Source organism: Nanorana parkeri, unplaced genomic scaffold (assembly GCF_000935625.1).
Source record: "Nanorana parkeri isolate BGI_ZX_2015 unplaced genomic scaffold, ASM93562v1 scaffold1581, whole genome shotgun sequence".
Taxonomy (NCBI): Eukaryota; Metazoa; Chordata; class Amphibia; order Anura; family Dicroglossidae; genus Nanorana; species Nanorana parkeri.
In genome coordinates, this window is record NW_017307849.1 from 259,500 (window position 1) to 277,661 (window position 18,162).

General features: G+C 40.7%; 1 protein-coding gene across 2 annotated transcripts in view; it reads left to right on the forward strand.

Annotated features, from left to right (window-relative positions):
• PLPPR4 (phospholipid phosphatase related 4) overlaps positions 1-18,162 on the forward strand; it is an 82,325-nt gene that overhangs the window by 38,166 nt on the left and 25,997 nt on the right. For both annotated transcript variants that reach the window (XM_018570689.1, XM_018570690.1), the window contains exon 3: positions 10,258-10,387. In XM_018570689.1, coding sequence (XP_018426191.1) covers positions 10,258-10,387 — 130 coding nt within the window. The remainder of the gene's footprint in view (positions 1-10,257; positions 10,388-18,162) is intronic.

Here is an 18,162-nt window from a genome sequence, read left to right on the forward strand (position 1 = left end):
GGGGGGTAGAAGTGACTAAGTTGCCACCATCACCAAGTTGCAGGACACAGAGCATTACCACCAGCTGCAGTGGTGTGCCCCACCCTGCATCCTTTTCAGCCATCAGCAAATTTAGCCATTGTGCCATAATAGAGATGTAACATCCCTGCCCATGTTTGCTGGACCAAGTGGTATAGACCCTGCTACTGACTACGTGGTCCAGCAACACAAAGACATTGCCTTCCACATGTTGCTGGAGAGTAGGGATGGCCTACTCAGTGGAAAAATGGTGGCTGAGCACCTGCCACTAAGTTGTAGTAAAGACTGGAAAGTCACAAAGGGGGGAAGATTGCACCAGCTTTAACAAGAGCAGCTGTAAAGCCAACTGTTTTACCAAACTGACTTTGAAATACTGGGCATGAAGGTGATTGGGTGAGAAAATAGACACCTGCTTGGTCAAGGATGCTGCTTAAGACAGTGGGGTGGGCTTAGGAGACTTACAGCAAGGTTCAAGCCTACATTTGACCCTACTTTTGGTCCATTGCTGACCTACCTCCCTGCTTGATGTGCCCTTAGGTAGGCCCATCAAACCCCTTTTCAGACTTCCATTCCTATTACTTGAGGATGCAGATGTTGTAGTAGATGTAGATGTAAATTCTTGTACAGTGAGGGTAGAGGTGAAAAAAAGCAAGGGGGGGAGCAGGGGCGTCCCGAGGCTGGGTGACACCCGGAGCGGTGTCCGAGTGTCAGCCCGCCGAGATGTCACTGCGCATGTGCGCGATGACATCATCGCGCACGCGCGGCCGTATTCTGATACCTGCCGGTGGCCATCTTGGTGATGGACGCCGGCAGAGAGAGGAGGAGACAGTCACCCGGGGGGATAGGGTATGCCGCCGGGTCCCCTCCTCTCTCCTGATACTGAAGGGCGTTCGGTCCATGACCGAGCGCCCAACTTTTCAAGAGGGGGGTGACACCAAAATTAAGTAATTTTGGTGTCACCCCTCCAATGGTGTCACCCGGGTACGGGCTGCACCCCCGCACCCCCTTGTGACGCCACTGGGGAGGAGGGCGAGTCAGGCGAAACGGTATCCTTCATGTGCTGCTGCAGCAAAACTTTGTTGTGAGCAATCATGTGTTTCTTCATGAATGAATGAACGACTGTTACATTTACCATGCTTGATACACCGCAGGCAGTGGCTGCAAACCACTATGGTAAAGTCAGGAGCAAATGTGTGAAAAAGGCCCAGGCTGATGAGCTCTACAAAGCGGTCCTGGGGATAGCAATGGCCTGCACCCATGTGGCAGAGCCATCTAGTGGAATAGGACAGCTGCTCACACTGCTGCCTATCTATTTTGTTAAAAGATCCTAGCAAAATTATAAATAAATAAAATATACTTCCCCTAAAACAAATGACACTTAAAACACTAAACGACAACCCTAATACACTGAACCCCAAACACCAACCCTAAATATATAAAGAAATGATCCAAGAGATTTAAAAAAAAACACGTGCAAAGGGGGGCCCCCCAGCAGCTAAATAGCATCCAAAATTGTTGCTGACACACAAAAATGTATTCCTGAGAAGGACTATTTAGTGTGAATAAAAAGGGTGATACACAATAATATGTATTTCAATGCAATGCCATTCACAGTAATGTAGCACAATACAGCACAGTGAATGCTGGGGGGGTACACTACAAACTACATACAGTGTGGGGCCAACCACACTGCAATTCACTGCTATGTATCTCAATACTGCACTGTACTGTGTATATAGGACTTTATAGCAATCTCTCCCTGAAAACGCATTGTCACCTGTCTCTATCCAAGCTCCACATGCACATTGAGAAAAGACTAATGGGAACCTGGCTTTTATAGGGCATGGGCTGGCTCATTAGAAAACATCTATCAATGGCCCTTTCTATGCCACCTGACCATAGTGCAAAGGCCAGGTACTGCATGATTGGTAATCAGTTGCCATCTCTCCCAAGAATCCCACTAGCCAAAAATGTCATATACTATAGTGCCATAATATATATAGATATATATAGCCATATCATGTCAGGAACAAATCATTTGGTGCTGAAGTACTATGCAACCAATTAAGCCAAGAAAAATTTATTAAAATCTCTAACTGAGCTGACTCAAACTATATACTGATATCTTTTTTATTTTTTGCTCAAACCCTAAGCTGTTATTGTGAACTCTATAAAAGTCAACCAAGGGCAAACCTGGTTGCATGAGTAGAACTGCTGGTTGAGAACATGTTCAAATAGGCTTAAAAGAACACAGAGGACACAGCTTTCCTGTACAATATCTAACATGTGCAGAGAGTGGAATCCAGTGAAAATGTATAAAGATTTCAAGGCTATAATCCTCATTTGCAGGGCACACATGAACAACCATGGTAGGTTTTTCATAGGTAACAAGTAAAGTGTTGCTAAAAGTCAAATATTAATAATTTAATATCTAAAAGCTTGGGTACAGGTGCTGTAACATCCACTATAATAGAACGGCTTCAAGTGTTGTTTAGACATGGCTTTCACATTAAAGAACTGGAATCCAAATGTGTAGCAAGCAGGTTTACAACTAAAGATGAGCAAATAATTGTGTGTAAATCAGCACTAGCAGTAAGCCTTTTCACTTCACTCTCAGCCAGTCAGTGTGACTTCACTGAACTAATATACTTGCTTAAAAACTACAACCCCAATTACAAAAAAGTTGGGATGCTTTGTAAAATCTACATATAAACAGAATGCAATGATTTGCAAATCTCATAAACTCATATTTTATTCACAATGGAAAATAGAAAACATATTAAGTGTTTAAACTGAGAAAATGTACCACTTTAAGAAAACAGTAAGGTCTTTAGTCTGGAGGACGCAACGCCCATGGTTGCCAAAAAGAATGTCAAATTTAGATTCGTCTAACCACAGAACAGTTTTCCACATTCAACAGACCATTTTAAATGAGCTTTGGCCCAGAGAAGACAATGACGTTTCTGGATCATGTTCAGATATGGATTTTCTTTGCATGATAGAGTTTTAACTTTCATTTTTGGATGGCACGGTGAACTGTGTTCACAGACAGGTGACAATGGAGCATGAAGCCGGCTTTCTGGCCAATGAGAAAGCCAGGGGGCGTGTAATGATATATTGCCCGACTTCCTGATTGGCCAGGAAGCTGGCTCCATGCTCCCTCTTCACAAGTGACAAGGGAGCGTGGAGCCAGCTTTCCGGCCAATCACGAAGCCAGGCAGTGTGTAATGACTCAGTGCCCGGCTTCCTGATACCAGAAGCTTAAGTATTGGGCCAGGCATCGGAGCATTTGGGCAAGTATGAGTACTCATCCAAATACTCCGCATTGGCACCGATACCGATACTAGTATCGGTGCATCCATACTATACACATCTTTTTATTAGTGCATCAAGTCACTGGGAGACAGAGATTCTTGCCCCATAACCCCCTATGGCTTTAAAAGTAGACTCCCCAATCGGTCATACCAGGTGAGATAAGTTTGCCCAGCCTGTGTCTTTCTTTGAGTGCAGGTTTCTTTTTTGGGGGAATCTCCTGCACCAGTTGCATGTAATGAACTAGTAAGTGGTCTAGTTCACTAGTACTGCTGGGCACCTCAAACACTTGCCTGGCATATGATGAATAATAGGGGGAACAATGGGGGGTCCACTCTCCCAAAAACAGAAGAGCATTTTTTCCATTACTTATTCATCTATGTTACCACAGCAAATAACTTAATGGCATTCTATGGCCGATGAATGGCAAACAAATCACTCTGTGCTGAATAGCAACACATAAGTGTGTTATGAATGTATGCATTTCACTAATGCAGAGTAAAAAATTAGGTACAAATGAAGGAAACGCCTGTCTTACTGGCATTTGAAAAGCCTTAGTGGCCACTTTAAGCTACAGGATTTATTTGTGAAATGTTATTGAGTCCCTCTGTATGACTTTCACTACAGGGAGCTCCTGTAACATTTAGGTACATTAGCTAGTGACAGTTTTTGCAAAGTAACATCTACAGTGTAGGTTACAGACCCAGTGGGAGCAAATAGCACTGTCTAAACTGCACAGAAGATGACTCATGCTCTAAATTGTTCTGCTGCCATTAAACAAGCTTTGCTGAAATACACAAACTGCAAAGGAAACAGGTGAGGTGGCACATGTAAATGGTACTTATGTACATTGAATATACAGTGCGTGGAAAACTAGAGAGCACAAGTGTGTCAGTGAGTCAGGGCTAGACAGAAAATTGAAGCATACCAACCAAAGACAAATAGAATCCAAACACTGAACAGTATGGATATATTTTGTTATTTTCTGTTTAAGAAAACCTCTAGTCTAACAGAAGGAGGGCATTGCTTGAGGTGATGGAGTGTTGAGATGATTTAAAATAAACATATATTAACATCTGTTCTGATGTACCTGCTGTTATACCTAGCTTCTAATTTATTAAAATAAAATATTTTTAAATATATATGATAACAGTTTCCCACACACACAGTTGCTAGCAATATCTGATTTCAATAATTAGGGTGAAATGTAAAAAAAAATAGGATGTCCTGTTTTAGAGAAGTAGCTTCTCTTTATGCTAAAGTGTAAAAGTAGTATTGATATATATGATTGTAGTTTTTAGGTCTATCTACCTTAGGGTTGGTTCTTTCTCTAGGGTGTTAGTAGACATTATTTTATAAGTAAAGTTACAGTAGTTACAAAGTCACTTTGTGGAATCAACATGAGCAAATTTATAGTAGAGCTGCAGTAGATGGGAAGAAAGGTGGGGAACAATCAGGATAATCCAAATGCACACTGATTTAAAATTCAAGATTAATTCTGATCCTGTTCAGAATGCTCTTCGTGTTCCTACAGATTATACTAGCACATAGAAAACTCGGTAATCTTTGGATTGCTTATTGACCAAAGTTCTCTTCCAGCCCTTCACTCACCACCTCAAAACAGCAGCAGGTGTTTCCTAAAGCGTGCAGTAATTCTTATGCTTTATTAGGCCATCATCTTGTAGAAGAGAAAACTCCCCAAGTCCGCAACTCCTTTGGGCCAAAGTCTGGGGAACCAAGAACACTCTAGAGGTTTTGTTCAGTGTGTGCAAGGTAGAGGTGTAGCAAGGTCACGAGGCACCCAGGGGCAAGTATTTAATGCCCCCCACAAACAAAACCATAGTTCAATCGTGATACACACGATCCATGCAGACTGAAGGCCGGAGGGCCATCGACTGATAGAATGGGGGTCCGGTAATCTGCAATGTCGGTGATTACCAGGGCCCCCCAAGTGGGAAAATGCTAGGGCCCTGTCACAGCTGGTTGTTGTGCCACTGTGTAGAGGACTACACATCCCAGTAATACATTATACAGCAATGAGGAATACCTCCAGCTATAGAGGACTACAAATCTAAGCAATACATTATACAGCAATGCAAAATAATACCACCAGCTATAGAGGACTACAAATCCCAGCAATACATTATACACAAATGCAGAATACCATAATATAGAGAGGACTACAAATGTCAGCAATACATTATACATCAATGCAGAATACCATCATCTATAGAGGACTACAAATCCCAGCAATACGATTTACACCAATGCAGAACACCATCATCTATAGAGGACTACAAATCCCAGCAATACAATTTGCACCAATGCAGAATACCATCATCTATAGAGGACTACAAATCCCAGCAATACACTATGCAGCAATGCAGAACACCATCAGCTATAGAGGACGACAAATCTCAGGAATACATTAAACAGCAATGCAGAACACCATGATCTAAAGAGGACTGGTGCTGGGTCCCATACCCTGGTCCACGGGCCAGGGAGCTCTGAGCGAGAGAGGTAGCTGGCGCGGGGGAAGGGGGGAGAGACGCCCGACAACTTCATGTCCGGGGGGGGGACTTCATGTCACGGGCGATAGGAATCCCTGCTGCCCCTCTTCTCCCTGGGATATTTGGCCCTGCCAGCGCCCCCTTCATACTGGCATCTGGAGGCAAGTGCCCCCCAACGCTATTCCAGTGGGCCAAGGATTGGAATCCTTCCTTTGTTTTGGCTGCTACCTAAGTTAGTGAGACTTTCTTGTCTTTAATTTTACTAAAACGCAAATTAAGGAAAATCTGTAACCCTGGACTCTGACAGCAATAAAATGCTAACTGGGCAGCCTTCTCCTACTTTAAAAACATTGTTATTTCTGTCTGTATTGCTGTTGGAGATTTGCCTTTACTTCCCGTCTGCTTATCCCATTGCTACCTGGACAGGAAGTAATTAGAAATCTCTTTGGGAGCTCCACATAGCGGTAAACTCCCAGCAGGGGTTCTAATACTTCTCTATTGTATCCAATACTAAAAACAAAGTTATGGTTGTATTTAATTATGTATTCAGTATTTAAACATCAGCATGAATAGTGACCCCACACACATGTCCCAATGCTTACATTTGTTCATATTGATTATATATATAATATATATATATTATATATATATACGCACACACACACACACACACACACACACACACACACACACACACACACACACACAGTATATTGCTTAGTGAGTATGTGGTTATAGTATGGGGTAAATGTTTTTTACAACCAATGTAAAAGCAGATCCATGCCACGAAATCCAAAAATTCTTGTTAATTGTTATACAAATGTTGATATATATTTTATAACCTGATCTTTATGGCAGATACAGATGCACAGTTCAGAAATTGGTCACCCGTGTTTTATTTGCCTCAGGTCAGCATCAGTTGTCATAAAGTTCAATGATCTTCTTGACAGCCATGTTTCTCTGGTAGTTCAAAAACAGTTCACGTGTGTTCTGTGCTTGAACAGATTCTGAACCCTTTGTGTATTCCTACTGATAGCTTTTATAAAACTACTTGACGGGTAAACAATGAGCTAGGCACACCACTATTCACTTGGGTAATGGAAAGGGTTCCACACATGACATCGTCCTTTGCAAACTGATCTTATTGATCTTCTTCTTAAATGGTTTAATTTAAAGTAGATACTATGAGGTTAACTTGTCCACTGCCTCTTTTATTTGTCAGGAACTCCATTAGCAAGATTTCTATAAATGTGTATCCACATCTGTCCACCTGCCATGACCATTATGAGAAGTACTTACTATCCTTTTTCAATAAAAGGATGGTGAAAGAAAGTAGCAGCATTAAAAGTAAAGATTCCTGTAGCATTATTATCCCTCATCTCTATTGCACCTAGGTAAGATATCTGGCAACACAGCCCAGTTACTGTGTAGAGAAATCTCCCCAGCAAGTCCACAGGCAGCAATACAAATATGACAAAAGTATTTATGTTTTCCATCTCTATCCATTACATAAAAAATGTTTTGGCTAAAGATTTGCTTTAAAAAAGGTTTCATGTGCTTATTTCATATGGAAAAGTGTAGTAATCCAAACCAACCCATAAACGGTCACTTTCTATTGTTCTGACTAACTTACATTTGTTGGGTCATGTTGATAAACAAGTTAAATAAAAAATAAAAGTTTTTTTTCTAATTTTTAGCAATCCATTTACTTTATAATAAATGCTGTGAATTCATTTTGAGTCTCTTACAGCAGAGGGATATCTAAGCTGTGATTTACATCTAATAGCTATCCATGGTCCTGAACATAGTCACGGCTATGCATATATTAGTTTTATGTGTTCTGCATCTCCAATGTTGGTTTCATTCTGAGTGAGCTGTCTATGTTGCCCACAGCTACAAATTATATTAAAATATTAAATTAGCAGCTATAGCTGCAAAGGATTTAATCTGAACGGTTTCTTGCAAAACACAAATCATTTTTGGACTGGATTTGTCAATGTGCCTGAAATAGGTATGACCTGTGGTGCCTTACAGCAGTCAGTCACAAAAAGTCTGCAAAAAAAATCTGAAAAATTACTTTTCACAGAAACACTAAATTCATACATATTTTAGTAAATGTACTAAAATCTAAAATATCATTTTAATTCCTGAAGCCCATTTTCGGGGCAAACAAAAAACATATCCTGGCAGAGGGGTTAACCCCGCATTACAAGGGTTAAGTTCTTGTTTTGTCTTGTGGACATTATGAAAGTTGCTTTACTTACCAGATTCCCACTCCTGCCATCGCCAACAAGGCTGTTTGACCGGTCCACACAGCCTCTTCCACAATTCACTTTGGCAGTCTAATGACCTCTGACATAATCAAGTCTTATGCAAGTCCATTGACCTGCATTAGACGTGATGACACCAAGGAACATTCCAACATGCAGAGCACAGGGGTAGAAAGAGTGAGCACTGACAGCCCTGGGAAAATCAGTCAAGTTTTGAGTCCTCTAGACAAAATGAGCACTTAACACCTGCAGTGTGGGTATAGCCCCGCTGCAAAGCTACGTTTTTTCTGTGCCTAGAGATGGATATTTTTTTTATTAATCAGATTGCTAACAAAACTAACTGTCTATCTATAGGGTAAATTATGTAAATGTGAAAAGTCCCTATAAATTGATCTTTGAAATTCTAATTTCTTCCATGTTTGGAAAGAAAGTAAAATTATATGTAAAATGAAGGGCATATAATGAGTATATTCTACTGCAATATTTACTAAATAGGCACACATGAATGTAAAGATACTAGTACATTTTTTGCAGGGGAAGGCTAGGAACCTTTGCCTAGGGAACAAACACAACCTACTGGCCATTTCATAGTAGGGATAGATTTTTGTGGGCTAAAGAATGCATGCAATGATTCTGGATTGATTGCTGGGAATAGTAAAATGTGGATGTTCCTAAAGGACATTTTTTTTTTACAACACCTTTTCACATCTTTCAGCATCAGCTTAATTTGCTTCTTTTGGCTTTCAGTCACATGACATCTCAGAGTAAAGTTAGTGCTCGAAAAACTTTTTAATGCCAGACACTGATCCCAGGTCTGAATGAGAAGCAGAAGGCATTCCCTCTGCCAGATCCGGTGATTGGAGTTTTGAACGAGGATTTGGCAACTATATAATTTCCAGCATGTGTAACCGACTGCAGATCTGACTTTGATCATGCAGTTAGTGTCTCCACCCAGAGCTACCAGCCCAACATATCTCATTAATAATAACCCAGGGAGCAAAGACCCCTCTGCCTCCCAGCCCAGCTCTGTCCTTCTCTGAATCTGTATATCATTATCAGTGCCTGTAATTTTATTTGATTCAAATGATTGATATAAGAATGCACTGCAAGCAAGGTTACATTTACAATATAGTTAAAGGAGAACTATGAGGTGAATGAAAATCACTCAGCCTCATAGTTCGAGCTGATGTGGGACAATGAAACTGTCAGTCATGGCTGCCAGTCATGGCTGCCCGCAGGGATTCCCCCCCTCCCCGCTCTGATCCTCCAGTGCTGTCTGGCAGAACGGATGGGGAGGGGGCGGGTACAGCTGGCTCTGCCTCTAGATAGGCAGAGCCAGCTGTCACTTACGCAGCTGGGTCGATCTTGACAGTAATGTCGGGATCTGGCCCGGCTACGGCAGTCTCCGTATACCACGAGCTATAGCTTGCGATATACTGAGCTTTGGGTCACGGGAGGATGCTAGTTTGTGTCTTCACATGACCCTTAAGAGAACTGTGGGGAAAAACACTTAACCCATAGTTCTCTTTTAAAGGTAAACTATCCCAATCCCGTCTGCTTGAAACTGAGGACAAAGAGACCTATGTTATAGCATGTTCTATACAATATATCTTCTCTGTTCACTGGAGGGTTCCATACTGCATACATACCAACACACACACAAACAAACACACTCGCACGCAAACATACTTTATGTTTTCAATCATTTCTATCAAAGGCTTATCACAAAAGGCTTAACAAATAGCAAGTTTATCTTCACAACTGCTGCAAACAAAACTCTGTATTTTGTCATTTTTAAAACTGTTGTTTATGTTATTTATTATTTTTTCTGTAGTCATGTGCTATTAATAAACACATTTTACCTATTTTTATGCAAGTACAAAATGAAGTTTCATTTTTGAGTGTGTCACACCCTTGGTATCTCTTCCATAGTTTAAGGCACATGGAAATAAAAATTTTCATGAGGTCAAAGAATTAGGTCTTGTTATCTGTCTGCAGAAATGAAACCCCTACGCATACAGTGTGTCAGCCAAAAGTGAGAGGGAATCACTATGTAATGATATATAAAGTTAAATAGAAAGTTAGACATTATCTGCCATAGCAGCTTGTTTTAAATGCATCATTCACAGTGTTTCATTTCTTTTTAGATAATGGTCGGTGAAGGTGTCCTATACTGCTGTCTGTCCAAAAGAAAAAATGGGATGGGAGCAGAAGCAAATATCAATGCTGGAGGATGCAACTTCAACTCCTTTCTAAGAAGAGCTGTCAGGTTTATAGGTGTGACTGTCATTTTATGTAACATAATTATTTATTTAGATATGAAAAATTGGTGTACACATTGGTAGGGCTAGACCTGTAGACATATTTGTGAAAAGTATAGATGACAAGAATACATTCCTGTTGAACAACCAATATAATAAAAAGAAGGAATCCAAACACTACCCTTGTTTTTTCCTGTTATTAAAGAGGATCAAAACTTTAAAGTTAGCTCAGCGTTAAATAATTAGCTTGCATTAGGGAGGAAAAGCAGCAGAAACAAATACAGCATAACATACCTATCAACTGTAAAAACAAGATCCAGCTCTGGTCCTTGGTTACATGTCACCAAGCCAGGATGTTAAGTCACATCACCTAGAGAAGCTATGCATTGTGGGCACCAATGTCATCATAGACTTTGGCTGCAAACTTTGCTGGTGACAACTCAGTGGACTGTCAATATGGCTTCAAGTAAACCTTTCATAAGAGAAATATATGAGCTGCCATTGCTAACTTTCTACAGTCCGGCCAATAAAAGTTCACATTAGGAACCCCCTTCTCATCAGAGTTCTATCTTATAATCTTCACCACAGTGCGGCTGCATCAGCATGGCCAAGGGCAGAAGGTGGAGCAGGTCTGGATGGAGGCAGACCTCTGTAATCTACTGAATGCTGGGGGGGAACTGGGGATGCAGCCTACCCTGTATTAGCCTCATGCACTTTCATGGTACTGGTGTCTGGATTGCCTGCACCATGAAAATGCATGGCACGATGCAAACATTTGAAGACACCCCTGAAAAAGGTAAATTTGTCTTTAAAGGACACTAGAGTTTGTAAGCCATGTCCACATAAGCAACAAGTATAATCAAGGCTTTATTTCACCAATTGTACAACTGCATACATTCTTTTACATTTAGACATTTTTTAGGTTTGTATACAGTTTCTATCATTCAAGTGTATTCTTTAAAGACTGTTTGTACAGGTTGTGCTTGGATGATCCATGGTAGGAACTGCATAAAGTAAAAGGATGCAGACCAGACCCATGACTGGCTCTGAAAGATCATATTAAGATTATTGTCATATTGTTCATGCCACAGTACTACATATATAATGGAACAGATGACATTACTTATGAAGCGTATGTCAAGGTAACTATACATTATGTTTAAGCTTTTAAACAGCCTCAAGTATTGAATGCAATTTCTTTTTGTATTTTATATGACAGCTCCACTTTAGGATGAGTAAACTGCTTGCCATTGCAGATGAGGGACTTGACATAAATCAAAGGTGGGGCAGTTGTAAAGGCAGAGTAGACTTAAAGTGACACTTAACTCAGTATCTAAATCTTAACTTGTTATGGACTACAATTTCACATTTGTTAGCTAATTTGTACTGATTGTAGTGCATCACAGGAGTGAGCTTGGAGCTGTTGCTACTCTACAACACACAAAGGGACCATGAAGAACAAAAGTAGCCACCCTCCAGAAGGAAGGACAGTGTCAGCACCAATTCAGAGATGATTTGAGGATCTACAGCCGAGTGATACACAAATAAGATACATTTTTGTTAATAGTTAAGGTACTTTAATGCTTTTTTAAGATTTAACTTCTGAGTTTAGTGTCACTTTAAAGCTAAACTCCAGGCAGATAAAAAAAGACACAGATTAACGCTGCTCTGTATACTTTAACCAATCATTAAACTGTTGTAAGTACCTATGTTTCAAATAACATCAGCCCTATGCATTCTCATGTACAGCAGCACTCAAATTTCAAAAGAAAGGCTGGGAAACAATCAGGTATGTAAATAGTGATCGAAGGAGAGAGCAGAATGAGCAGAGAGACCTCATCTGTCTTCTGCTGCTCCTTCACTGTTCTATCAGCAGGATGGGTTTAGGAGTTAAAACCACTGTGTTCCTTAAATGTAACCAAGAAATTGGTGCCATCCTCCTCACTGTGATAGGGCTGTACAAATCTCAAGAGTGGATAGTAATTCAGTCCTTTTTCAGGTAACACATTGGAGGAATTTACTAAAACTGGAGCAGATAGAATCTAGAGCAGCTGTGCATAGTACCCACTCAACCTCTATCTTCAGCTTGTTCAGTTAAGCTTTGAAAATGAAAGCTAGAATCTGATTGGTTGTCATGCACAGCTGCTCCAGAGTTGTCTGCTCCAGTCTTAAGAAATTCCCCTATTGGATTTTATCTGTGTTTTTAAATGTTTTCCTGGGGTTCAGCTTTAAAAGGGAATCTGGCTTATGTCATGTGGTTTTCAAACAGTAACAGTGTATGTTGCTAACTAAATGAAGCTATATTATGAAATGAAGTTAATCAAGTAGCAGTGATTTATTTTTTTCTAAGGATATAGTCTTGATAAAATGTGCAAATGGTCAGATCGTGGTATTATTTTTCAAACCACTCACATGAGATATCCTCATTCTGGCACCATGAGATGGTCTGAAGCCATAGTCATGTCCAGCACATTAATCAATTTTTGCTCTGTAAGAGATCAAAGCTGCATGATCAGTGCACTGTCATGGCCCTTTAGCACCTGTTAAGCTGTCAGAAACCAGCTCCAGAGTGAATTATTCAGCGCTGTTATTGCCTGGCTCAAGCTTCCCTCACATTAGCACACAGGAAAATAAATACAATGTGTGGAACAGGCAGTAGCATGAAAACCAAAATTCCAGAGGAATTTACTCATTTACGTATTAAGCATCAAGGAATTGAAAGGGATACTGAACAAAATCTATGAATAATGTAGAAGAAAAATCCTTATACTGGAAGGTTTACGTGCCCTGTCCTCGTAGGATAAGGATAGTTAGTGTTTTGTATTAGATTTTAGTGATTGGGTGATATACATGCTTTTCTATTGTCCCAATGAGTTGATAATCTATTTCTGAACTCCCAAGATTCTGAATCTTCTGAAATTTATAAATAGCATCATAGACACTCTTTAAAATTATTTTGTGCCTCTATACCACAAATGTCAGTGCCTGCAAAAGATTTATGTACCTGCCAGAAACAGTTACATGACTTTGTTGCATGGAGGCATGGTGGGGGTAGCAGTGAGGATGGAGTGTTAATACTGCAGTGTTCATACCTCAATCTATGTTCAGCCCCTGGGGCTGCACAGTGTCCCTGGTTTCTACTGCCAGAAACGTGTTGCAAATGCTTTATTGAATTGCCTTCAATGCTTTTATCAGGTTCAAGGGCTGACAAAATGTCAAATGTTCAATGCATTACAAGTGAACATTTTTCCCATGCAATCTGACTTTTTTTTTGAAAATAATTGAGGTTTGTTTTAGGAAAATAAGTTGTTTCAGTTCTACTCAACTTAACACCACTTGTACCATAAGGATACAATAACTGGTAATGATTGCTTGATATAAAATGTAAGCTGAACTCCAGGAAAAGAAATAAACACACAATTGAAATACAAATACATGAGCTTTTTAACCTGGCAAAGTATCTTCTTTTATATTCAGCATCTTCGGCCTATAGATTGGCCAGGCCAAGATGATGTAACTTCCATCACGCACAGGAGTTACTTAATTTTGGCACAGGACCTTGCCAAGCCTGCGCACTATGCTGAACATTTTTTTGTAGAAGAGACTTATTTACACACAGTCTCTTCTGCCATAAAAAAAGATGTCTGTTGGCTTTTTAAAAAAAACAAAACTTCACTTCCACTTACTACTATCATGTAATCTCTGTTGTCTGGACAGTGGAAGAGTAGCAACAGACTGGTGAGTTCACCCCTCTGCTCACTCCTATCCTTTCAGCTTGTTCCTAATCCTATCAGCTTAACCTATCAGCTTGTTCCTTGTCCAGACATGAAGCACACGTGATTGGTTCCTAGTCCTTCCTCCACTCTCTGAGTCTAAGTGCTGGTGTATAGTTAACTGAAAGAGGCTGATACCAAGTTAAATTCAAGGCACATACACTAGATGCTTTAAGAAAACAACTTTGAATCATTAATGAATACAGAACTGCATTCATTTGTGTCTGCTATATCTGCCTGGAGTTCAGCTTTATGTCATGCTATGATAAAGTGCATTGCTGGGTACAAAAACTGGCATTTTATTTCCACCTTCAGACTGATAAAACTGCTCACTAGTATAAACCGTCCCTATCTATTATACTAACTGATGAAGATTACAGCTTAGGCATAGCACCATTACTAGGAAACTATATATATGTACTATCCTGCCTTTTCAAATCAACGTGCTGTAGAAGAATGAACATGTTAAACATAACATGTTCAGTGCAGTACATTTTCCTAGAGGCATAAATAGACTAGAAGCTAGAATAAAATTTAAATTCATTAACAGTCTTCAGAGAAAAACAAGCAAAACAAATGCTAAAGCTATAAACTGTGCTATCCAGTTGGTAACACAATATTGTTTTATTGGAAATGCTGCATCATTAGTGTAGAATCATGAGGATACTACAGGGACAGACCTGCCTCCTACGTCATCTACATACCAAAATAACGGAAAGATTGTCCCTTTTACTTAGATGCAGTTAACATGATTAGCATACAAGGCAATGGGTTTTGACTAGCTATACCTTAAACAATGACTCTTAAAAAATTATTTACTATGCAATCTTTTTCTTTCACAAAGCATACGGTAAAGCCAACATAGTAATATTATTTCAAATGTATTCACATCATTTGGCTTCATTAAAATTTGGAAATATAAACAGAGCATACAGAGATATGGAACTAGAGAATGGCTGTAAATCATCCTAAGTGTGATGGATGGCAAAGAAGCCAAGGATTGCTTAAGGGATGTAATATGAATATTGGCTGTGCCCCTAACATGGTAGGCTGTGAAAATGTTTTAAGGAAAAGAGTATGTTAACTGAAGAAGGTGTTAATCAGGAACTTTGGATATGGAATCAAAGAGAAGATAGAAAAGTGTAGAGTAGGACGTGAAAGTAGAGAAAGATGTAGGATAGAAAAGTGGACAAGATCAAGAAAGGCTAAAGAATGAAAAAGTGGGAGCAAGTAGGGTGGGAGTCTCGCAGAGATGGCATTTCAGACAATTGGGGGGTGACTAAATGGTTAGCAAACAGCTATCAAATTGTGGAGGCTGGGAATAAAATAGCCAGAGTTGCCATATAAGAAGAACGTTTGCAATAGAATCAGTTAAGATAGCTGTCAGCTTTTCACTAATTATGATTCCAGTTAGTCGGTTCTTAACTGCCCCGAAGCTGAGGCTGGGTATTTTCCAGGCTTTAGCGATAGTAAGTTTAGTGGGCAAGAACTATGCATTCTTTTTCTATAAAACACCAAGATTGCTTTAAAGTAAACCTAAACCCAATCAGTAAACTTTTACATAAGCTTTACATAAGCTTTAAAATGTTATTAAATTCCAAAAGTGGTTTTTAATTTCCTAAATATGTAGCTTTTATTTAAAATAATACCTTCTGATCCTATTATGAAGGTCCTTGTTCAGACACTTCCTGTTAAGAGATGACAACTCTCTCCCAATTGTGTCCCTGTGCTGTCACGCTGTTACATGCACTCCTGGTTCAGACTGCAAGTAGCCTTACGGACAAACATTTTGCAGGCATGATCCAAGTAGGGTTGCCACTCGTCCGGGTTTCACCCGGGCAGTACGGGTTTGCAATCATGTGCCCGGGTCTGTGCCCACGTCCCGCCCGGGCACATCATTCAAAACGGTACAATGCCGCATACTAGCATATCTTGCGGCGAACGCCAGGTGGCTCTGTTTCCTGTCCCTTGACTCTCCCTCTCCTGTTTCTCTCCTCCGTGGCTGTAGTGGGAGGAAGTGACATCAGGGAGAGAGGGAGCCGTGAGGGACGGATAAGCAAGGTATATGGGTACTGTTTTGTACACTTATCTACAGAATGCATATCTGGGGACCTGCGGCACACTGGCAAGTTTTGATTAACTCCAATGTCATTTATTTACAAAATACATGCATAGGGTATACTTTACAAATAAATTGCCGCGAAGCGCTATAGTGTTCGGGTTTGGCTTGAAGAAAAGGTGGCAACCCTACCTGTGACTGGACAGTAAAAGAGAAGCGGCACAGTGATAAGCTCATCTCTCGCTCTGCTCTCTCCCCTTATCAGCATGCTTCTTGATTGGCTCCATGTACTGCTATTTGCTCTCATATTAGCTGATACCCGGTCAAATTACACAGCTTGCATTTAATGATTTAGTAATCATTACAGAGCTGCATTGATTTGTTTCTCTTATATCTGGAGTTCAGGGTTGAAGTGCATCTAAACACAAAACAGTTTTGTTTTGAATCAAGTGAAGAAGGGTTGGAAGCTCTGCCAGGTTTTTCTTTTAGCGTTGTTTGCGTCTATATGTCTACTCTTGAATGCTATTGTCCCCAGGAGAAAAAGTGAAATGAAATCAGCAGAGTAACAATAGCCAAAGCCACCCACACTGTTGCTCTGGGGCCTGGGGGAAGGAGGGGGCCCTGTTAGGGGAGGGGGTTGTTGATAACACAAATCCGGTTCTGTATCACTGACGTGTATTTCCACTTTTGCAGTCAAATTTGAGGAAACCCCCCTTTCCCTACGTCTCTATGTGTTCTCAGAATACTGACAAAATATACTTTAAAAAAAGATTTCTTACCTTTTAGCTGCTTCTCCGGAGCAGGATTTGTGTTTGCAGCTTGTGAGTCGCCTTTCACACCATAGCACAGCACGGATGTGCATTGCAGGGGCATTTGCAGGCATTTGTTTCCTATATTTGGGGCGCGTCCCCAAAGACATGCTGGAATGTTATTTGGCTCCTCTCTAAATTGCCCCTTGTATGTATACATGTGAGATAGGGACTTTAGATTGTAAGCTCCTTTAGGGCAGGGACTGATGTGCATGTGCAAAGCGCTACGTAAAATTGTTGCGCTCTATAATACCAATAATAATTGATTTCAATGGGTGCTGCACGTGTGGTAAACGCAGGAAAAGTCAAACATGTAGCATAGTTTGCGTCTCACGTTTGGGATGCCATTACCTAGTAATGGCACTCCAAGAGCGTTGTTTGTACGCACTCCGTGAACACGGTAAATTGTGCGTTTCTGCTCTCACATCACGCAATGGTGTGAAGCGGGACTAAGGGTTAAGCAGCATATAAATAGATAATTGTTTCGATTGTAGAGATGAAGGAGCAGGAGCAAATTTTTCTTGAACAAATAAAATTCACTCGAAAAACTCCATTCATTCCAAAATCGAATGTTAATACCAACTTTTGAGGGCTGGTGCAGGCTTGGGTGATTGTGTGCGGTTGCACACAATGGTTGCCGCGTGGCCCCATTGATTTCAATGGGGTTACATCGGCATGGCAATCACTAAAAAAAAGTACATGTACCTTCTTTCTACGACGCTCGTTTTTTTTCAACCACGATCGTGCGCGATTGCATGGGCGGAATTGCAACGGGAAACTGCGAGATCTGCCTGGTGCCCAGTCTGCTATTAGAAAATAAGGGCACAGCCAGCATGAACAGCGGTGGTGTGTGACTGCGCGGCCAACCTCATGGTTTCGTGCACCATTGTCGCGCGGTCGTCCGGCCTCAAGGACACTCATCAAGTCTCTGATGGCATTAGTGAATGTTCTGAGCAGATTTTTCATATGGCTCTTCAGATGAAAATCTACCAGTGTGTGGCCAGCTAGTGCACATGTAGGGTTGCCACCTGTCCAAGATTCACCTGGACAGTCAGGGTTTTGAATGCTGTGTCCGGGTTTCATGGCAGCAGAAACCCAGACACATGATGTCAGACAGACAGGGGCAACCAAAATTAAGATAGGTGCTACT